Source organism: Oncorhynchus mykiss, chromosome 9, assembly GCF_013265735.2.
Source record: "Oncorhynchus mykiss isolate Arlee chromosome 9, USDA_OmykA_1.1, whole genome shotgun sequence".
Classification (NCBI taxonomy): domain Eukaryota; kingdom Metazoa; phylum Chordata; class Actinopteri; order Salmoniformes; family Salmonidae; genus Oncorhynchus; species Oncorhynchus mykiss.
The window spans coordinates 6,689,650-6,715,496 of record NC_048573.1 but is presented as its reverse complement, the minus strand read 5'-3'; the positions used below and the strand labels follow the sequence as shown (position 1 = coordinate 6,715,496).

The 25,847-nt window shown below is 47.9% G+C and overlaps 1 protein-coding gene across 1 annotated transcript in view; it reads left to right on the top strand.

The window, feature by feature from the left end:
* LOC110510780 (1-phosphatidylinositol 4,5-bisphosphate phosphodiesterase beta-3) overlaps positions 1 to 25,847 on the top strand; it is a 150,251-nt gene that overhangs the window by 119,408 nt on the left and 4,996 nt on the right. The window contains 7 exon segments of the mRNA XM_036987197.1: positions 12,330 to 12,424; positions 12,732 to 12,861; positions 15,855 to 15,890; positions 16,170 to 16,279; positions 16,472 to 16,581; positions 17,830 to 17,989; positions 18,710 to 18,786. Of these exon segments, the coding sequence (XP_036843092.1) occupies positions 12,330 to 12,424; positions 12,732 to 12,861; positions 15,855 to 15,890; positions 16,170 to 16,279; positions 16,472 to 16,581; positions 17,830 to 17,989; positions 18,710 to 18,786 (718 nt within the window).

Here is a 25,847-nt window from a genome sequence, read left to right as displayed (position 1 = left end):
ACCTCCTGAGACCGCACTATCCATAACCTCCTGAGACCGCACTATCCATAACCTCCTGAGACCGCACTATCCATAACCTCCTGAGACCGCACTATCCATAACCTCCTGAGACCGCACTATCCATAACCTCCTGAGACCGCACTATCCATAACCTCCTGGGACCCCACTACCCATAACCTCCTGAGACCGCACTATCCATAACCTCCTGAGACCGCACTATCCATAACCTCCTGAGACCGCACTATCCATAACCTCCTGGGACCCCACTATCCATAACCTCCTGAGACCCCACTACCCATAACCTCCTGAGACCGCACTATCCATAACCTCCTGAGACCGCACTATCCATAACCTCCTGAGACCGCACTATCCATAACCTCCTGAGACCGCACTATCCATAACCTCCTGAGACCGCACTATCCATAACCTCCTGAGACCCCACTATCCATAACCTCCTGAGACAGCACTATCCATAACCTCCTGAGACCGCACTATCCATAACCTCCTGAGACCGCACTATCCATAACCTCCTGAGACCGCACTATCCATAACCTCCTGAGACCGCACTATCCATAACCTCCTGAGACCGCACTATCCATAACCTCCTGAGACCGCACTATCCATAACCTCCTGAGACCGCACTATCCATAACCTCCTGAGACCGCACTATCCATAACCTCCTGAGACCGCACTATCCATAACCTCCTGAGACCGCACTATCCATAACCTCCTGAGACCGCACTATCCATAACCTCCTGAGACCGCACTATCCATAACCTCCTGGGACCCCACTATCCATAACCTCCTGGGACCCCACTATCCATAACCTCCTGAGACCCCACTATCCATAACCTCCTGAGACCGCACTATCCATAACCTCCTGAGACCGCATTATCCATAACCTCCTGAGACCGCACTATCCATAACCTCCTGAGACCGCACTATCCATAACCTCCTGAGACCCCACTATCCATAACCTCCTGAGACCCCACTATCCATAACCTCCTGAGACCGCACTATCCATAACCTCCTGAGACCGCACTATCCATAACCTCCTGAGACCGCACTATCCATAACCTCCTGAGACCGCACTATCCATAACCTCCTGAGACCGCACTATCCATAACCTCCTGAGACCGCACTATCCATAACCTCCTGAGACCGCACTATCCATAACCTCCTGAGACCGCACTATCCATAACCTCCTGAGACCGCACTATCCATAACCTCCTGAGACCGCACTATCCATAACCTCCTGAGACCGCACTATCCATAACCTCCTGAGACCGCACTATCCATAACCTCCTGAGACCGCACTATCCATAACCTCCTGAGACCGCACTATCCATAACCTCCTGAGACCGCACTATCCATAACCTCCTGAGACCGCACTATCCATAACCTCCTGAGACCGCACTATCCATAACCTCCTGAGACCGCACTATCCATAACCTCCTGAGACCGCACTATCCATAACCTCCTGAGACCGCACTATCCATAACCTCCTGGGACCCCACTACCCATAACCTCCTGAGACCGCACTATCCATAACCTCCTGAGACCGCACTATCCATAACCTCCTGAGACCACACTATCCATAACCTCCTGAGATCGCACTATCCATAACCTCCTGAGACCGCACTATCCATAACCTCCTGAGACCGCACTATCCATAACCTCCTGAGACCGCACTATCCATAACCTCCTGAGACCGCACTATCCATAACCTCCTGAGACCGCACTATCCATAACCTCCTGAGACCGCACTATCCATAACCTCCTGAGACCGCACTATCCATAACCTCCTGAGACCGCACTACCCATAACCTCCTGGGACCCCACTACCCATAACCTCCCGGGACTACACTATCTATAACCTCCCGAGACCACACTACACATAACCTCCCGGGACCACACTACCCATAACCTCCCGGGACTACACTATCTATAACCTCCCGAGACCACACTACACATAACCTCCCGGGACCACACTACCCATAATCCTCTGGGATCACACTACCCATAATCCTCCGGGACCACACAACCCATAATCCCCTGGGACCACACTACCCATAATTCCCTGGGACCACACTACCCATAACCTCCCGGGACCACACTACCCATAACCTCCTGGGACCACACTACCCATAATCCCCTGGGACCACACTACCCATAATTCCCTGGGACCACACTACCCATAACCTCCTGGGACCCCACTACCCATAACCGCCTGAGACCGCACTACCCATAACCTCCCGAGACCGCACTATCCATAACCTCCTGAGACCGCACTATCCATAACCTCCTGAGACCGCACTATCCATAACCTCCCGAGACCGCACTACCCATAACCTCCCGAGACCGCACTATCCATAACCTCCCGAGACCGCACTATCCATAACCTCCCGAGACCGCACTATCCATAACCTCCTGAGACCGCACTATCCATAACCTCCTGAGACCGCACTATCCATAACCTCCTGAGACCGCACTATCCATAACCTCCTGAGACCGCACTATCCATAACCTCCTGAGACCGCACTATCCATAACCTCCTGAGACCGCACTATCCATAACCTCCTGAGACCGCACTATCCATAACCTCCTGAGACCGCACTATCCATAACCTCCTGAGACCGCACTATCCATAACCTCCTGGGACCCCACTACCCATAACCTCCTGAGACCGCACTATCCATAACCTCCTGAGACCGCACTATCCATAACCTCCTGAGACCGCACTATCCATAACCTCCTGGGACCCCACTATCCATAACCTCCTGAGACCCCACTACCCATAACCTCCTGAGACCGCACTATCCATAACCTCCTGAGACCGCACTATCCATAACCTCCTGAGACCGCACTATCCATAACCTCCTGAGACCCCACTATCCATAACCTCCTGAGACCCCACTATCCATAACCTCCTGAGACCGCACTATCCATAACCTCCTGAGACCGCACTATCCATAACCTCCTGAGACCGCACTATCCATAACCTCCTGAGACCGCACTATCCATAACCTCCTGAGACCGCACTATCCATAACCTCCTGGGACCCCACTACCCATAACCTCCTGAGACCGCACTATCCATAACCTCCTGAGACCGCACTATCCATAACCTCCTGAGACCGCACTATCCATAACCTCCTGGGACCCCACTATCCATAACCTCCTGAGACCCCACTACCCATAACCTCCTGAGACCGCACTATCCATAACCTCCTGAGACCGCACTATCCATAACCTCCTGAGACCGCACTATCCATAACCTCCTGAGACCCCACTATCCATAACCTCCTGAGACCCCACTATCCATAACCTCCTGAGACCGCACTATCCATAACCTCCTGAGACCGCACTATCCATAACCTCCTGAGACCGCACTATCCATAACCTCCTGAGACCGCACTATCCATAACCTCCTGAGACCGCACTATCCATAACCTCCTGAGACCGCACTATCCATAACCTCCTGAGACCGCACTATCCATAACCTCCTGAGACCGCACTATCCATAACCTCCTGAGACCGCACTATCCATAACCTCCTGAGACCGCACTATCCATAACCTCCTGAGACCGCACTATCCATAACCTCCTGAGACCGCACTATCCATAACCTCCTGAGACCGCACTATCCATAACCTCCTGAGACCGCACTATCCATAACCTCCTGGGACCGCACTATCCATAACCTCCTGGGACCCCACTACCCATAACCTCCTGAGACCGCACTATCCATAACCTCCTGAGACCGCACTATCCATAACCTCCTGAGACCGCACTATCCATAACCTCCTGAGACCGCACTATCCATAACCTCCTGAGACCGCACTATCCATAACCTCCTGAGACCGCACTATCCATAACCTCCTGAGACCCCACTATCCATAACCTCCTGAGACCGCACTATCCATAACCTCCTGAGACCGCACTATCCATAACCTCCTGAGACCGCACTATCCATAACCTCCTGAGACCGCACTACCCATAACCTCCCGAGACCGCACTACCCATAACCTCCCGAGACCGCACTATCCATAACCTCCCGAGACCGCACTATCCATAACCTCCCGAGACCGCACTATCCATAACCTCCCGAGACCGCACTACCCATAACCTCCCGAGACCGCACTATCCATAACCTCCCGAGACCGCACTATCCATAACCTCCCGAGACCGCACTATCCATAACCTCCCGAGACCGCACTATCCATAACCTCCCGAGACCGCACTATCCATAACCTCCCGAGACCGCACTATCCATAACCTCCCGAGACCGCACTATCCATAACCTCCCGAGACCGCACTATCCATAACCTCCTGGGACCCCACTACCCATAACCTCCTGAGACCGCACTATCCATAACCTCCTGAGACCGCACTATCCATAACCTCCTGAGACCGCACTATCCATAACCTCCTGGGACCCCACTATCCATAACCTCCTGAGACCCCACTACCCATAACCTCCTGAGACCGCACTATCCATAACCTCCTGAGACCGCACTATCCATAACCTCCTGAGACCGCACTATCCATAACCTCCTGAGACCGCACTATCCATAACCTCCTGAGACCGCACTATCCATAACCTCCTGAGACCCCACTATCCATAACCTCCTGAGACCGCACTATCCATAACCTCCTGAGACCGCACTATCCATAACCTCCTGAGACCGCACTATCCATAACCTCCTGAGACCGCACTATCCATAACCTCCTGAGACCGCACTATCCATAACCTCCTGAGACCGCACTATCCATAACCTCCTGAGACCGCACTATCCATAACCTCCTGAGACCGCACTATCCATAACCTCCTGAGACCGCACTATCCATAACCTCCTGAGACCGCACTATCCATAACCTCCTGAGACCGCACTATCCATAACCTCCTGAGACCGCACTATCCATAACCTCCTGAGACCGCACTATCCATAACCTCCTGAGACCGCACTATCCATAACCTCCTGAGACCGCACTATCCATAACCTCCTGGGACCCCACTACCCATAACCTCCTGAGACCGCACTATCCATAACCTCCTGAGACCGCACTATCCATAACCTCCTGAGACCGCACTATCCATAACCTCCTGAGACCGCACTATCCATAACCTCCTGAGACCGCACTATCCATAACCTCCTGAGACCGCACTATCCATAACCTCCTGAGACCCCACTATCCATAACCTCCTGAGACCGCACTATCCATAACCTCCTGAGACCGCACTATCCATAACCTCCTGAGACCGCACTATCCATAACCTCCTGAGACCGCACTATCCATAACCTCCTGAGACCCCACTATCCATAACCTCCTGAGACCCCACTATCCATAACCTCCTGAGACCGCACTATCCATAACCTCCTGAGACCGCACTATCCATAACCTCCTGAGACCGCACTATCCATAACCTCCTGAGACCGCACTATCCATAACCTCCTGAGACCGCACTATCCATAACCTCCTGAGACCGCACTATCCATAACCTCCTGAGACCGCACTATCCATAACCTCCTGAGACCGCACTATCCATAACCTCCTGAGACCGCACTATCCATAACCTCCTGAGACCGCACTATCCATAACCTCCTGAGACCGCACTATCCATAACCTCCTGAGACCGCACTATCCATAACCTCCTGGGACCGCACTATCCATAACCTCCTGGGACCCCACTACCCATAACCTCCTGAGACCGCACTATCCATAACCTCCTGAGACCGCACTATCCATAACCTCCTGAGACCGCACTATCCATAACCTCCTGAGACCGCACTATCCATAACCTCCTGAGACCGCACTATCCATAACCTCCTGAGACCGCACTATCCATAACCTCCTGAGACCGCACTATCCATAACCTCCTGAGACCCCACTATCCATAACCTCCTGAGACCGCACTATCCATAACCTCCTGAGACCGCACTATCCATAACCTCCTGAGACCGCACTATCCATAACCTCCTGAGACCGCACTACCCATAACCTCCCGAGACCGCACTATCCATAACCTCCCGAGACCGCACTATCCATAACCTCCCGAGACCGCACTATCCATAACCTCCCGAGACCGCACTACCCATAACCTCCCGAGACCGCACTACCCATAACCTCCCGAGACCGCACTATCCATAACCTCCCGAGACCGCACTATCCATAACCTCCCGAGACCGCACTATCCATAAACTCCCGAGACCGCACTATCCATAACCTCCCGAGACCGCACTATCCATAACCTCCCGAGACCGCACTATCCATAACCTCCCGAGACCGCACTATCCATAACCTCCCGAGACCGCACTATCCATAACCTCCTGAGACCGCACTATCCATAACCTCCTGGGACCCCACTACCCATAACCTCCTGAGACCGCACTATCCATAACCTCCTGAGACCGCACTATCCATAACCTCCTGAGACCGCACTATCCATAACCTCCTGAGACCGCACTACCCATAACCTCCTGGGACCCCACTACCCATAACCTCCCGGGACTACACTATCTATAACCTCCCGAGACCACACTACACATAACCTCCCGGGACCACACTACCCATAACCTCCCGGGACTACACTATCTATAACCTCCCGAGACCACACTACACATAACCTCCCGGGACCACACTACCCATAATCCTCTGGGATCACACTACCCATAATCCTCCGGGACCACACAACCCATAATCCCCTGGGACCACACTACCCATAATTCCCTGGGACCACACTACCCATAACCTCCCGGGACCACACTACCCATAACCTCCTGGGACCACACTACCCATAATCCCCTGGGACCACACTACCCATAATTCCCTGGGACCACACTACCCATAACCTCCTGGGACCCCACTACCCATAACCGCCTGAGACCGCACTACCCATAACCTCCCGAGACCGCACTATCCATAACCTCCTGAGACCGCACTATCCATAACCTCCTGAGACCGCACTATCCATAACCTCCCGAGACCGCACTACCCATAACCTCCCGAGACCGCACTATCCATAACCTCCCGAGACCGCACTATCCATAACCTCCCGAGACCGCACTATCCATAACCTCCTGAGACCGCACTATCCATAACCTCCTGAGACCGCACTATCCATAACCTCCTGAGACCGCACTATCCATAACCTCCTGAGACCGCACTATCCATAACCTCCTGAGACCGCACTATCCATAACCTCCTGAGACCGCACTATCCATAACCTCCTGAGACCGCACTATCCATAACCTCCTGAGACCGCACTATCCATAACCTCCTGAGACCGCACTATCCATAACCTCCTGGGACCCCACTACCCATAACCTCCTGAGACCGCACTATCCATAACCTCCTGAGACCGCACTATCCATAACCTCCTGAGACCGCACTATCCATAACCTCCTGGGACCCCACTATCCATAACCTCCTGAGACCCCACTACCCATAACCTCCTGAGACCGCACTATCCATAACCTCCTGAGACCGCACTATCCATAACCTCCTGAGACCGCACTATCCATAACCTCCTGAGACCCCACTATCCATAACCTCCTGAGACCCCACTATCCATAACCTCCTGAGACCGCACTATCCATAACCTCCTGAGACCGCACTATCCATAACCTCCTGAGACCGCACTATCCATAACCTCCTGAGACCGCACTATCCATAACCTCCTGAGACCGCACTATCCATAACCTCCTGAGACCGCACTATCCATAACCTCCTGAGACCGCACTATCCATAACCTCCTGAGACCGCACTATCCATAACCTCCTGAGACCGCACTATCCATAACCTCCTGAGACCGCACTATCCATAACCTCCTGAGACCGCACTATCCATAACCTCCTGAGACCGCACTATCCATAACCTCCTGAGACCGCACTATCCATAACCTCCTGAGACCGCACTATCCATAACCTCCTGAGACCGCACTATCCATAACCTCCTGGGACCGCACTATCCATAACCTCCTGGGACCCCACTACCCATAACCTCCTGAGACCGCACTATCCATAACCTCCTGAGACCGCACTATCCATAACCTCCTGAGACCGCACTATCCATAACCTCCTGAGACCGCACTATCCATAACCTCCTGAGACCGCACTATCCATAACCTCCTGAGACCGCACTATCCATAACCTCCTGAGACCCCACTATCCATAACCTCCTGAGACCGCACTATCCATAACCTCCTGAGACCGCACTATCCATAACCTCCTGAGACCGCACTATCCATAACCTCCCGAGACCGCACTACCCATAACCTCCCGAGACCGCACTACCCATAACCTCCCGAGACCGCACTATCCATAACCTCCCGAGACCGCACTATCCATAACCTCCCGAGACCGCACTATCCATAACCTCCCGAGACCGCACTACCCATAACCTCCCGAGACCGCACTATCCATAACCTCCCGAGACCGCACTATCCATAACCTCCCGAGACCGCACTATCCATAACCTCCCGAGACCGCACTATCCATAACCTCCCGAGACCGCACTATCCATAACCTCCCGAGACCGCACTATCCATAACCTCCCGAGACCGCACTATCCATAACCTCCCGAGACCGCACTATCCATAACCTCCTGGGACCCCACTACCCATAACCTCCTGAGACCGCACTATCCATAACCTCCTGAGACCGCACTATCCATAACCTCCTGAGACCGCACTATCCATAACCTCCTGGGACCCCACTATCCATAACCTCCTGAGACCCCACTACCCATAACCTCCTGAGACCGCACTATCCATAACCTCCTGAGACCGCACTATCCATAACCTCCTGAGACCGCACTATCCATAACCTCCTGAGACCGCACTATCCATAACCTCCTGAGACCGCACTATCCATAACCTCCTGAGACCCCACTATCCATAACCTCCTGAGACCGCACTATCCATAACCTCCTGAGACCGCACTATCCATAACCTCCTGAGACCGCACTATCCATAACCTCCTGAGACCGCACTATCCATAACCTCCTGAGACCGCACTATCCATAACCTCCTGAGACCGCACTATCCATAACCTCCTGAGACCGCACTATCCATAACCTCCTGAGACCGCACTATCCATAACCTCCTGAGACCGCACTATCCATAACCTCCTGAGACCGCACTATCCATAACCTCCTGAGACCGCACTATCCATAACCTCCTGAGACCGCACTATCCATAACCTCCTGAGACCGCACTATCCATAACCTCCTGAGACCGCACTATCCATAACCTCCTGGGACCCCACTACCCATAACCTCCTGAGACCGCACTATCCATAACCTCCTGAGACCGCACTATCCATAACCTCCTGAGACCGCACTATCCATAACCTCCTGAGACCGCACTATCCATAACCTCCTGAGACCGCACTATCCATAACCTCCTGAGACCGCACTATCCATAACCTCCTGAGACCCCACTATCCATAACCTCCTGAGACCGCACTATCCATAACCTCCTGAGACCGCACTATCCATAACCTCCTGAGACCGCACTATCCATAACCTCCTGAGACCCCACTATCCATAACCTCCTGAGACCCCACTATCCATAACCTCCTGAGACCGCACTATCCATAACCTCCTGAGACCGCACTATCCATAACCTCCTGAGACCGCACTATCCATAACCTCCTGAGACCGCACTATCCATAACCTCCTGAGACCGCACTATCCATAACCTCCTGAGACCGCACTATCCATAACCTCCTGAGACCGCACTATCCATAACCTCCTGAGACCGCACTATCCATAACCTCCTGAGACCGCACTATCCATAACCTCCTGAGACCGCACTATCCATAACCTCCTGAGACCGCACTATCCATAACCTCCTGAGACCGCACTATCCATAACCTCCTGGGACCGCACTATCCATAACCTCCTGGGACCCCACTACCCATAACCTCCTGAGACCGCACTATCCATAACCTCCTGAGACCGCACTATCCATAACCTCCTGAGACCGCACTATCCATAACCTCCTGAGACCGCACTATCCATAACCTCCTGAGACCGCACTATCCATAACCTCCTGAGACCGCACTATCCATAACCTCCTGAGACCGCACTATCCATAACCTCCTGAGACCCCACTATCCATAACCTCCTGAGACCGCACTATCCATAACCTCCTGAGACCGCACTATCCATAACCTCCTGAGACCGCACTATCCATAACCTCCTGAGACCGCACTACCCATAACCTCCCGAGACCGCACTATCCATAACCTCCCGAGACCGCACTATCCATAACCTCCCGAGACCGCACTATCCATAACCTCCCGAGACCGCACTACCCATAACCTCCCGAGACCGCACTACCCATAACCTCCCGAGACCGCACTATCCATAACCTCCCGAGACCGCACTATCCATAACCTCCCGAGACCGCACTATCCATAAACTCCCGAGACCGCACTATCCATAACCTCCCGAGACCGCACTATCCATAACCTCCCGAGACCGCACTATCCATAACCTCCCGAGACCGCACTATCCATAACCTCCCGAGACCGCACTATCCATAACCTCCCGAGACCGCACTATCCATAACCTCCTGGGACCCCACTACCCATAACCTCCTGAGACCGCACTATCCATAACCTCCTGAGACCGCACTATCCATAACCTCCTGAGACCGCACTATCCATAACCTCCTGGGACCCCACTATCCATAACCTCCTGAGATCCCACTACCCATAACCTCCTGAGACCGCACTATCCATAACCTCCTGAGACCGCACTATCCATAACCTCCTGAGACCGCACTATCCATAACCTCCTGAGACCGCACTATCCATAACCTCCTGAGACCGCACTATCCATAACCTCCTGAGACCCCACTATCCATAACCTCCTGAGACCCCACTATCCATAACCTCCTGAGACCGCACTATCCATAACCTCCTGAGACCGCACTATCCATAACCTCCTGAGACCGCACTATCCATAACCTCCTGAGACCGCACTATCCATAACCTCCTGAGACCGCACTATCCATAACCTCCTGAGACCGCACTATCCATAACCTCCTGAGACCGCACTATCCATAACCTCCTGAGACCGCACTATCCATAACCTCCTGAGACCGCACTATCCATAACCTCCTGAGACCGCACTATCCATAACCTCCTGAGACCGCACTATCCATAACCTCCTGAGACCGCACTATCCATAACCTCCTGGGACCCCACTACCCATAACCTCCTGAGACCGCACTATCCATAACCTCCTGAGACCGCACTATCCATAACCTCCTGAGACCGCACTATCCATAACCTCCTGAGACCGCACTATCCATAACCTCCTGAGACCGCACTATCCATAACCTCCTGAGACCGCACTATCCATAACCTCCTGAGACCGCACTATCCATAACCTCCTGAGACCCCACTATCCATAACCTCCTGAGACCGCACTATCCATAACCTCCTGAGACCGCACTATCCATAACCTCCTGAGACCGCACTATCCATAACCTCCTGAGACCCAACTACCCATAACCTCCTGGGACCCCACTACCCATAACCTCCCGGGACTACACTATCTATAACCTCCCGAGACCACACTACACATAACCTCCCGGGACCACACTAGCCATAACCTCCCGGGACTACACTATCTATAACCTCCCGAGACCACACTACACATAACCTCCCGGGACCACACTACCCATAATCCTCTGGGATCACACTACCCATAATCCTCTGGGATCACACTACCCATAATCCTCCGGGACCACACAACCCATAATCCCCTGGGACCACACTACCCATAATTCCCTGGGACCACACTACCCATAACCTCCTGGGACCACACTACCCATAATCCCCCGGGAGCACACTACCCATAATCCCCTGGGATTAACACCAAGGATGTATTCATTACGACGATTTGGTTGCAAAAAAATATTTTCTGTTACAAAACGTTTTGGGACGGAGAGAGTTTCTATTTGAAAAGTTCAGGTTGGTCCCTCTCCGTTGTCATTCCGTTTGGTAATGACACGGTGATCCGTTAGCGGTTTCCGTTGGAAAATGTAATGAATACGCCCCAGTTATGGAAAATGCTACATTTTTACTGGGAGAACTCGTTCACGTTAGCTGAACTCTGACGTCACCTACTAAGGAAATTACTTTGATGACATCATTTCCTGCACTTAAATGCAACTACAAATGTGTGTGTGTGTGTACCAGGCACATTGCTCCTTGTGTGTTACAGAGTATGCAGAAGCATTGACCAACCTCATGAAACGTGTGTTACAGAGTATGCAGAAGCATTGACCAACCTCATGAAACGTGTGTTACAGAGTATGCAGAAGCATTGACCAACCCCATGAAACATTACAGTCTCCTGGTCCAGAGAGACAGACAGCTGGCGTCTCTGATGGAGGACAACAGTGAGGTGAGGACACAGACGCATCACACACTGACAGGCAGAGAGAGACAGCTAGCTGCTTTCGTGAAGGCCAGCAGTAAGAGGAGGAGACTGATGAAATCTGTCCATTCACAACCATTACTATGAACTATGAACACCAGCCCCCACTACCTAAGTTACAAGTTAAAGAGGTCACCCAGATTTCCAAAAATGTTTGGTTTCCTTATCAAGTAAGCGGTCTAGGAATAAGGCTAGACCACCATCCATTATAATGCTTAGGTTATGTTGTCCTGGTTAACCGTGTGTGTGTGTGTGTGTGTGTGTGTGTGTGTAGAGTGTTTTTGAGCAGCCAAAGGAGGGAGGGCCGAATTTGGAAGGTGACGCCCCTCTTGTGAAGATCCCCTCCCCCCTCCATCCCGCCCCCGTCGATGACATCGTTGACCTCACCAGCTCACCTGGTCCAGGTAGGGCTACGTTGTTACAGAGGAGGCTGGTGGGAGGAGGCGTTACGAGGACGGATAGGTATCAACCCCATCAGACGGATACCGTTCCATTGATTCCATTCCAGCAATTACGATGAGCACGTTTTGCTAGGTCTCCGCCCACCTAGGTCTCCGCCCACCTAGGTCTCCGTCCACTTAGGTCTCCGCCCACCAGCCACTTCAATTCAATGCTGTCTCTTCAGACATTATTTCCCCTCACAATTATTTCCCCTTACCGTGCTGTGTGATATACATACTAGTTACCGTGCTGTGTGATATACATACTAGTTACCGTCCTGTGATATACATACTAGTTACCGTGCTGTGATATACATACTAGTTACCGTGCTGTGTGATATACATACTAGTTACCGTGCTGTGTGATATACATACTAGTTACCGTGCTGTGATATACATACTAGTTACCGTGCTGTGTGATATACATACTAGTTACCGTGCTGTGTGATATACATACTAGTTACCGTGCTGTGTGATATACATACTAGTTACCGTGCTGTGTGATATACATACTAGTTACCGTGCTGTGTGATATACATACTAGTTACCGTCCTGTGATATACATACTAGTTACCGTGCTGTGTGATATACATACTAGTTACCGTGCTGTGTGATATACATACTAGTTACCGTGTTGTGTGATATACATACTAGTTACCGTGCTGTGTGATATACATACCAGTTACCGTGCTGTGTGATATACATACTAGTTACCGTGCTGTGTGATATACATACTAGTTACCGTGCTGTGTGATATACATACTAGTTACCGTCCTGTGATATACATACTAGTTACCGTGCTGTGTGATATACATACTAGTTACCGTGCTGTGTGATATACATACTAGTTACCGTGCTGTGTGATATACATACTAGTTACCGTGCTGTGTGATATACATACCAGTTACCGTGCTGTGTGATATACATACTAGTTACCGTGCTGTGTGATATACATACTAGTTACCGTGCTGTGATATACATACTAGTTACCGTGCTGTGTGATATACATACTAGTTACCGTGCTGTGTGATATACATACTAGTTACCGTCCTGTGATATACATACTAGTTACCGTGCTGTGTGATATACATACCAGTTACCGTGCTGTGTGATATACATACTAGTTACCGTGCTGTGTGATATACATACTAGTTACCGTGCTGTGATATACATACTAGTTACCGTGCTGTGTGATGTACATACTAGTTACCGTGCTGTGTGATATACATACTAGTTACCGTGCTGTGATATACATACCAGTTACCGTGCTGTGATATACATACCAGTTACCGTGCTGTGTGATATACATACTAGTTACCGTGCTGTGTGATATACATACTAGTTACCGTGCTGTGTGATATACATACTAGTTACCGTGCTGTGTGATATACATACTAGTTACCGTGCTGTGTGATATACATACTAGTTACCGTCCTGTGATATACATACTAGTTACCGTGCTGTGTGATATACATACTAGTTACCGTGCTGTGTGATATACATACTAGTTACCGTGCTGTGTGATATACATACTAGTTACCGTGCTGTGTGATATACATACTAGTTACCGTCCTGTGATATACATACTAGTTACCGTGCTGTGTGATATACATACCAGTTACCGTGCTGTGTGATATACATACTAGTTACCGTGCTGTGTGATATACATACTAGTTACCGTGCTGTGATATACATACTAGTTACCGTGCTGTGTGATATACATACTAGTTACCGTGCTGTGTGATATACATACTAGTTACCGTGCTGTGTGATATACATACTAGTTACCGTGCTGTGTGATATACATACTAGTTACCGTGCTGTGTGATATACATACCAGTTACCGTGCTGTGTGATATACATACTAGTTACCGTGCTGTGTGATATACATACCAGTTACCGTGCTGTGTGATATACATACTAGTTACCGTGCTGTGTGATATACATACCAGTCATGTTACCGTGCTGTGTGATATACATACTAGTTACCGTGCTGTGTGATATACATACTAGTTACCGTGCTGTGTGGTATACATACCAGTTACCGTGCTGTGTGATATACATACTAGTTACCGTGCTGTGTGATATACATACCAGTCATGTTACCGTGCTGTGTGATATACATACTAGTTACCGTGCTGTGTGATATACATACCAGTTACCGTGCTGTGTGATATACATACCAGTTACTGTGCTGTGTGATATACATACTAGTTACCGTGCTGTGTGATATACATACCAGTTACCGTGCTGTGTGACATACATACCAGTCATGTTACCGTGCTGTGTGATATACATACCAGTTACCGTGCTGTGTGATGAACATACCAGTCATGTTACCGTGCTGTGTGATGAACATACCAGTTACCGTGCTGTGTGATATACATACTAGTTACCGTGCTGTGTGATATACATACTAGTTACCGTGCTGTGTGATATACATACCAGTTACCGTGCTGTGTGAAATACATACTAGTTACCGTGCTGTGTGATATACATACCAATTACCGTGCTGTGTGATATACATACCAGTTACCGTGCTGTGTGATATACATACCAGTTACCGTGCTGTGTGATATACATACTAGTTACCGTGCTGTGTGATATACATACCAGTCATGTTACCGTGCTGTGTGATATACATACCAGTTACCGTGCTGTGTGATATACATACTAGTTACCGTGCTGTGTGATATACATACTAGTTACCGTGCTGTGTGATATACATACTAGTTACCGTCCTGTGATATACATACTAGTTACCGTGCTGTGTGATATACATACCAGTTACCGTGCTGTGTGATATACATACCAGTTACCGTTCTGTGTGATATACATACCAGTTACCGTGCTGTGTGACATACATACCAGTTACCGTGCTGTGTGATATACATACCAGTTACCGTGCTGTGTGATGAACATACCAGTCATGTCATGTCCCTGTCTCCATGTTTCAGGCCAGAAAGAGGATCTTATTGCCATAGTCCTGACAAGTAAGTTCACCCCGTTCCACTCATCTACGTTACATTACATCACAGAACTCACTATCGCCATCATGTGGTGGGAGGCCAAATCGATCAGATAATTCCACTGTTTCTCTTTCTCTCTTCCTCTCTCTCTCCCCCATCCCCTCTCTCTCTCCCCCTTCCCCCTTTCTCTCCCCCTTCCCCCCTTTCTCTCCCCCTTCCCCCCTTTCTCTCCCCCTTCCCCCCTTTCTCTCCCCCTTCCCCCATTTCTCTCCCTCTTCCCCTATGTCTCTCCCCCTCTCTCAGATCTCCAGGCTCAGTCTATTGAAGAGCTGAAACAGCAGAGGTCATATCTGAAGCTGTTTAACAAACAGTGTAAAGAACTCCAAGAGCTCCGTAAGAAACACCTGAAGAAGGTTAGACTGAGTCACTCTCACCTCTGTCTCTCATTGGAAATAGTAACTGGCAGAGATCTTACCAACGAACAACAATAATATATTTACTAATCGGTAAACAATACGGCTTGTGATTATCGAACATTTACACGTGTCTGTGTGTGTGTGTGTGTGTGTGTGTGTGTGTGTGTGTGTGTGTGTGTGTGTTAACAGGTATGGTCCCTGAGTAAGGAACAGAAGAGTCGCTTTAGCCAGCTCCACTCTGACACACAGAAACAACGCAGTCAGATGGAGAAACACCTGAAATCCAGCATGAAGAAGAAGTAAGATGGAGGGATGAAGAGGGGCAGGATGGGGGATGAAGAGGGGCAGGATGGGGATGAAGAGGGGCAGGATGGGGGATGAAGAGGGGCAGGATGGAGGGATGAAGAGGGGCAGGATGGGGGATGAAGAGGGGTAGGATGGGGGATGAAGAGGGGCAGGATGGGGGATGAAGAGGGGCAGGATGGAGGGATGAAGAGGGGCAGGATGGAGGGATGAAGAGGGGCAGGATGGGTGATGAAGAGGAGGGGGAGACATTCCAAACTATCCATTAACTCAGGGCTGTATTCATTGGCTAGACATTGTAGCAAATCGTTTTGTAAAAACAAACAAACAAAAACATTTATTCCAAATAGAAAACATTTTGCAGAGAGTTTAAATTTTAGGTCGGTCCCCGACCGTTTGGTTCCGTTTGGTTCCTAGTGAGTACAGCCCTGTCTATTCAGAACTACAGCAGGTATCTAGAGACCTGGGAGTTGGTTCCTAGTGAGTACAGCCCTGTCTATTCAGAACTACAGCTGGTATCTAGAGACCTGGGAGTTGGTTCCTAGTGAGTACAGCCCTGTCTATTCAGAAGTACAGCAAGTATCTAGAGACCTGGGAGTTGGTTCCTAGTGAGTACAGCCCTGTCTATTCAGAACTACAGCAAGTATCTAGAGACCTGGGAGTTGGTTCCTAGTGAGTACAGCCCTGTCTATTCAGAACTACAGCAAGTATCTAGAGACCTGGGAGTTGGTTCCTAGTGAGTACAGCCCTGTCTATTCAGAAGTACAGCAAGTATCTAGAGACCTGGGAGTTGGTTCCTAGTGAGTACAGCCCTGTCTATTCAGAACTACAGCAAGTATCTAGAGACCTGGGAGTTGGTTCCTAGTGAGTACAGCCCTGTCTATTCAGAAGTACAGCAAGTATCTAGAGACCTGGGAGTTGGTTCCTAGTGAGTACAGCCCTGTCTATTCAGAACTACAGCAAGTATCTAGAGACCTGGGAGTTGGTTCCTAGTGAGTACAGCCCTGTCTATTCAGAAGTACAGCAAGTATCTAGAGACCTGGGAGTTGGTTCCTAGTGAGTACAGCCCTGTCTATTCAGAACTACAGCAAGTATCTAGAGACCTGGGAGTTGGTTCCTAGTGAGTACAGCCCTGTCTATTCAGAACTACAGCAAGTATCTAGAGACCTGGGAGTTGGTTCCTAGTGATAAAAGACAGAGACATGGTGGAGAATACAGTGTGTGTGTGTGTGTGTGTGTGTCAGGGAGTCAGCAGAGCCGGTGCAGAGGCAGCTGACAGCGTTGGAGGCGGAGCTACAGAAACAGACAGTGCAGCTCAGGGAGTGGCAGATGGAGGAGCTTCTCAAACTACGACAAGAACAACACTCACTGGAGAGAAAGAAGAGACACACACACCTACAAGAGGTACACACACACACACCTACAAGAGTTACACACACCTACAAGAGGTACACACACACACCTACAAGAGGTACACACACACCTACAAGAGGTACACACACGCACACACCTACAAGAGGTACACACACACACACCTACAAGAGGTACACACACACACCTACAAGAGGTACACACACACACACCTACAAGAGGTACACACACACACACACCTACAAGAGGTACACACACACACACACCTACAAGAGGTACACACACACACACACCTACAAGAGGTACACACACACACACACCTACAAGAGGTACACACACACACACACACCTACAAGAGGTACACACACACACACACACACCTACAAGAGGTACACACACACACACACACACACCTACAAGAGGTACACACACACACACACACCTACAAGAGGTACACACACACACACACACCTACAAGAGGTACACACACACACCTACAAGAGGTACACACACACACACACCTACAAGAGGTACACACACACACACACCTACAAGAGGTACACACACACACACACACACCTACAAGAGGTACACACACACACACCTACAAGAGGTACACACACACACACACCTACAAGAGGTACACACACACACACACCTACAAGAGGTACACACACACACACCTACAAGAGGTACACACACGCACACCTACGAGTGGTCACACTCTCTCAGCCCTCCATCTATGTGCTCCAGCTGTCTCGGAAACTAGAGGAGACGGCCCAGGAATGCCAGCCGGCTCAACTGAAAAACCTCAAGGACATCTGTGCTAGGTAAGATGGTTCTACCAATTTAAACCCACTGTTAGAGCACACCTTTCATGACCTGAAGTTATTCTGTAGGACACCTTTCATGACCTGAAGTTATTCTGTAGGACACCTTTCATGACCTGAAGTTATTCTGTAGGACACCTTTCATGACCTGAAGTTATTCTGTAGGACACCTTTCATGACCTGAAGTTATTCTGTAGGACACCTTTCATGACCTGAAGTTATTCTGTAGGACACCTTTCAGGACCTGACGTTATTCTGTAGGACACCTTTCAGGACCTGAAGTTATTCTGTAGGACACCTTTCATGACCTGAAGTTATTCTATAGGACACCTTTCATGACCTGACGTTATTCTGTAGGACACCTTTCATGACCTGAAGTTATTCTGTAGGACACCTTTCAGGACCTGAAGTTATTCTGTAGGACACCTTTCATGACCTGAAGTTATTCTGAAGGACACCTTTCATGACCTGAAGTTATTCTGTAGGACACCTTTCAGGACCTGACGTTATTCTGTAGGACACCTTTCATGACCTGAAGTTATTCTGTAGGACACCTTTCATGACCTGAAGTTATTCTGTAGGACACCTTTCATGACCTGAAGTTATTCTGTAGGACACCTTTCATGACCTGAAGTTATTCTGTAGGACACCTTTCATGACCTGAAGTTATTCTATAGGACACCTTTCATGACCTGAAGTTATTCTATAGGACACCTTTCATGACCTGAAGTTATTCTGTAGGACACCTTTCATGACCTGAAGTTATTCTATAGGACACCTTTCATGACCTGAAGTTATTCTATAGGACACCTTTCATGACCTGAAGTTATTCTGTAGGACACCTTTCATGACCTGAAGTTATTCTGTAGGACACCTTTCATGACCTGAAGTTATTCTATAGGACACCTTTCATGACCTGAAGTTATTCTGTAGGACACCTTTCATGACCTGAAGTTATTCTGTAGGACACCTTTCATGACCTGAAGTTATTCTGTAGGACACCTTTCATGACCTGAAGTTATTCTGTGAGAGAATTCTCATCCTAATATTTATATATTTCTTAATTCCATTCTTTTGACTTTAGATGTGTGTGTATTGTTGTGATTTGTTAGATATTACCGCACTGTTGGAGCTAGAAATACAAACATTTCACTACACCTGCAATAACATCTGCTAACCATGTGTATGTGACCAATAACATCTGCTAACCATGTGACCAATAACATCTGCTAACCATGTGACCAATAACATCTGCTAACCATGTGACCAATAACATCTGCTAACCATGTGACCAATAACATCTGCTAACCATGTGACCAATAACATCTGCTAATCATGTGACCAATAACATCTGCTAACCATGTAACCAATAACATCTGCTAACCATGTGACCAATAACATCTGCTAAACATGTGACCAATAACATCTGCTAACCATGTGACCAATAAGATTTGATTTGATTTCTAACATGCTGTTTTCTGATCATTTCTAATAAAAATTGATTGGATTCATCGGAGAGCTTTTCCATCCCTCAAAGCACTTGCATAGTAAGGAGGAAACTGGCCTCGTCCACCACCTAGATGATGACATTTGTACCAGAACTCTGACCACATATCAGCTATCATAACAACTGTATTACTCACAATGTACCTAGTCAGTTATTCTGATGGGATCACTTCCTGGTCTGATGCAATCGCAAGCTGTCTTCTACTTTTAAGGATTAAAGGTGTCCTGCTGTCCTTTTTGAAATGTTGTTGATTTGGTTATACCGTTGTTGTTGTTGTTGTTGATCTGGTTATACCGTTGTTGTTGTTGATGATCTGGTTGTGTTGTTGTTGTTGTTGTTGATGATCTGGTTATACCGTTGTTGTTGTTGTTGATCTGGTTATACTGTTGTTGTTGTTGATCTGGTTATACCGTTGTTGTTGTTGATCTGGTTATACCGTTGTTGTTGTTGATCTGGTTATACCGTTGTTGTTGTTGATGATCTGGTTGTGTTGTTGTTGTTGTTGTTCTGGTTATACTGTTGTTTTTGTTGTTGTTGTTGTTGTTCTGGTTATACCGTTGTTGATCTGGTTGTACCGTTGTTGTTGTTGATCTGGTTATACCGTTGTTGTTGATTTGGTTATACTGTTGTTGTTGTTCTGGTTATACCGTTGTTGATCTGGGGCCTGTTGCACAAAAGTAGAATTAAGACATCCGGGATAAATGACTCAGCTGAGCTCAATGAAGCCAAAACATGTGCGTCCAGGCTTAATTGGTTGCACAAAGACCAAGCCAGGATGAGCAGACACGGATTCATTAAGCCAGGTGAAACCAATCCTGGATAGGTGCGCGCTCACGGCTCACTCAAATAGACCCCGCCACAGATCACAGATTAACTGATTTACCATGGCAACTAGAGCCGCGTACTTTTCCCCGTCGGAAGCACAAATCCTCATGGAGGCATACGAGGAGGTAAAAGATATAATTAAGAAGAAAGGCAACACCGCCACAGTGATAAAGCAAAGAGAAAAAGCGTGGCAAAGTATTGCAGACCGCCTGAATGCGTAAGTAGTGCACAATTACACACTCACCGCTCCGCTGAAACATCACAATTACAATTCAAATATTTAATTCACATCTCCAAAAATGCAGTTGTACTGTAATTATGAAACGGTTAATTTTTTTTATTGAAATGCACTGCAGATATGAGTGAAATTGTGTAAAGTAACTCCATCACACTGTATAAAGCTATGATAAAATTTTTGATATTTTTACTGAAAACAAGACAAAAATACCAAGTAATTTTTTGCAGTGTGACTCCATTAAGTGTGTGTGTGTGTGTGTGTGTGTGTGTGTGTGTGTGTGTGTAGATTAAACATAAACGGACATGGCAGCAGGTCAAAATCAAATACAAGAACATTCTGCAGAATGGTATGGTCCCTGACTAATATTTAACAAAGCACAAGCATATATTGTACCCAGAAGGTGCCTGCTCACACATTGTCTGTACTGTTTTAGCAGTGAAAAAGAATACCCACAGACAAGGCACGGGTGGTGGGTCACCAAAGGCTGACCTTACCCCAGCAGAGGACATGGCCTTGGAGCTAAATAAAGGCAGGCCCGTCTTAGAGGGGATCCCTGGGGGGAAAGAGACGAGCATAGGTTCCTCCCAAGATGCCACCCGCTTCAGTCAAGGTATGTCCTTCCATCTCTACATGGGATACAACCACATTCATATTGAATCAATTTGGACTGTCTGACTTTGGTTTACCTATTGCCTTGCAGTGTCTGGCAGCACTGTGTTCCTGTTAGAGCCACCAGCACAAGCACCAGACGATGCTGATCCAGTGAGTACTCCATCAAAGGCATACTGTAGGCCTGGCATGTCTTGTCTACTAGCTTCAATATGAATCCGATTAAATGTGATAGGGTGAAGGCCCCAGTGCAGCAGCAACAGCACATGATGGAGACGATGATGAGGAGGAGACCATCTCTCTGGATTCCAGAAGGCATGAGGTATCATGTTAAGACTGTGAAAGTACTATTTACTCTACAATGGTGAGGAGTCCTCATCAAAATCAAAAAATCTAATTTCTTTTACAGGACCCAGATGCTATACAGTGGGAAAACCAGCCTGGCAACATAGTGCGTATTAATAAAAGGACACCACATCCTGCCAAATTCCAGCTGCGCTAATTGTATTGTGTTCACAGAGCTCACAAGCTATCAGAAAGTTGTATGGCAACCACCTCCGGTGCCAAATAGAACTGGCAGACATAGACATTCAGTACAAGAAGAAAAAGATGGAAAATCTTGCACTGGAGTTCGAAATAAAAAAGAGGACAATTAGGAAACTGGACCTTGAAATAAAAAAACTTGAGAGGGAGGTGAGATATGCCTTCAATGTACACTGTATGCTAACTGTAACACAAATGTATTAATCATTATTTTTCTTTCCTCCCCCAGCTCCAAGAAGATGACACAGCTCAAAATAAAAATTAGGTATATTCTCGTAAAGTCAAGTGAGCCATGACATATGAGCTCTTATTGTGAGCACACAGGACGGTGGCATCTTTCTAAGGTTTTTTTTATTTTCCCAGCAATCAGTACAACCAAGTCATCGTTATAAGGCATCGCCCTCTTTTGCCCACCCCCCCCAGCACCAGGTGTGGCCACTAGCCTATATGAAGGCCCAAAATTGTGTGTTCCTTTCTGCTCTGACAATGGCATGCCCATTCGTGCGAGATGTGGTGGATGAAGAAGCACTTGTGCTGAGGAGAGCCTTCAGGTGAGAAAGGGTCTTCAGGGACCGGTTGGACCCACTGGCCTTCCCTGATGACCATCTATATGAAAGATACAGGTTTTCTGCAGATGGCATCAGGTATCTATGCAGACTACTGGGTCCCAGGATTAAGCACCGCACTGCACGGAGCCATGCACTGAGTGTGGAGCAAATGGTTTGTGTGGCCTTGCGCTTTTTTGCTAGTGGAGCCTTCCTGTACTCAGTGGGGGATGCAGAACAGCTGAACAAGGCCACAATTTGCCGCACAATAAGGAGTGTGTGTCTGGCTATCAAAGCATTAGCAGATGTCTTCATCTCCTTCCCTGGCCACAGAAGACTCTGTGACATCAAAGAGGAGTTCTATAGGATTGCAGGTAAGAGGATCTACAAATTACAGGACAACTGTTAACACATAGTAGGATACTCATTACTTTGTGTGACAGGTTTCCCCAATGTCATTGGTGCAGTGGACTGCACACACATAAGGATAAAAGCCCCCTCAGGTGCCCATGATGCCGATTTTGTGAATAGGAAATCCTTTCACAGCATTAATGTTCAGGTGAACATAACTTTTTGATATTGTCCATTGACGAACACTCTGCATTGCCAGTGATGTGCATTGATTGGTGTAATATTCCTCATCTTATGATTTCAGATGGTCTGCAATGCTGACTGTGTGATCAGCAATGTTGTGGCAAAATGGCCTGGCTCAGTCCATGACTCCAGAATCTTTCGGGCCTCTGAAATCTATCAGTGCCTATCACAAGGTAAGCCACACAACCCCTATTTATAACCATCATGGCTATGTCAAGAATATCACTGTGTTTATGAGGTAGTAATGATGAGATTTTGTGTTGACAGGTGAATTCTCTGGTGTGTTGCTGGGAGACAGGGGGTATGGCTGCCAGCCTTTTCTCCTGACACCTTTCACAGACCCCCAGGAAGCACAGCAGGCCTACAACCATGCCCATGCCAGGACCAGGGCCAGAGTTGAAATGACCTTTGGCCTCCTGAAGGCACGCTTTCACTGCCTTCACAAATTAAGGGTCAGCCCTGTTAGGGCATGTGATATTACTGTGGCTTGTGCTGTCCTCCACAATGTGGCCTGCCTGAGGAAGGAGAGGGCCCCCAGAGTGCCACCAGCCATGGACTGGGACAATCAGGCAATCTTCCCTGATGACGACAGTGGTCGGCTGCTGAGGGACCAATATGTGTTGAATTATTTTAGTTAGTATGTGTGCTTTCAATTTTGGTTAAATATGTCCTGCGGTGGCAGAGGAATTTGGGTTTTTTTGGGTTCGTTTTTTGACGAATTTGGCCTCTTATGATGTTTGTGCGGTATACTGTGTGTAATACAAGGCTGCAGGGAGGCTACTGCATCCATTCATTTGTCTGTTCAGTTGATGTGTATGGATTTGTCCTGCATTTATTTTAGTGTGCAGACATGCAGGGTGTGTTATACACATTCAAATGTCTGTATATGTATCATTTTGTATAATATGCTTAGATTCTGTGCTTTCCATCTTGTAGAGTCACTGTGACTTCAGTTTTGAAAGGAGCTGATGGTTTACCTGCTTTGTTTTGTCCTTATTCAATAAAGGAACATAATGTTACACATTGTGTTTTTATATTCATATGGAATGTGTATTTGTTTATATGACAGAGTACTAGGGCCACACTGAAGAAAAAGGATAAAGTCATACATTTATGAGGCTGGTTCTTTCTGCAGAAAAGCTACATATTGTTTTTACAGTTTTGATACTTATGACAATGTGATACTTAATATTCTGGCACATCAGCATGTCTTTGTTTATGAAACCATACTGAAGTACAATTTCACGAAATGCCCCACATCTGTCATTTTAACAACTGTCCTCCTTTAAAACAACTGGTTACAATATTATGACTTGTGTTTTTTTCCCCTCTGTGGCCCTAATATTCTAGCATTTTATATATAGCCTTATAGTCTATGGGAAACTGTAAATTATCTAATGATAGCAACATCATCTAAAAATCATTTTTTATCCAAAATCATTGAAATTAATGATCACAAACGTTTAAATAACAGTGGGTCTAGTTATATGTGATAACAATGTATAGTGAGCAGTGAAATAACTATTGGTTTCCATTTGTGGTGACTGCTGACTGACATTAGGGATGAGATTAAATAGATCCTGGAATTTAGCCTGGTCTGGAGCAGGCTAGCTCCACAGAATAAATCTCCATGGTAATTTATACCATAACATATCCTCCTGCCCCCTATCCATCTTTAGTGCAACCGGATTACGGATCAATTGAGCCAGGATCACCAAGATATCCTGGCTTAATCCCTTATCCTAGTTTTGTGCAACAGGCCCCTGGTTGTACCGTTGTTGTTGTTGTTGATCTGGTTGTACCGTTGTTGATCTGGTTGTACCGTTGTTGTTGTTGTTGATCTGGTTATACCGTTGTTGTTGTTGATCTGGTTGTACCGTTGTTGTTGATTTGGTTATACTGTTGTTGTTGTTCTGGTTGTACCGTTGTTGATCTGGTTGTACCGTTGTTGTTGTTGTTGATCTGGTTATACCGTTGTTGTTGTTGTTATTGTTGTTGTTGATCTGGTTATACCGTTGTTGTTGTTGTTGATGATCTGGTTATACCGTTGTTGTTGTTGTTGTTGATGATCTGGTTATACTGTTGTTGTTGATGATCTGGTTATACCGTTGTTGTTGTTGTTGTTGATGATCTGGTTATACCGTTGTTGTTGATGATCTGGTTATACCGTTGTTGTTGTTGTTGTTGATGATCTGGTTAT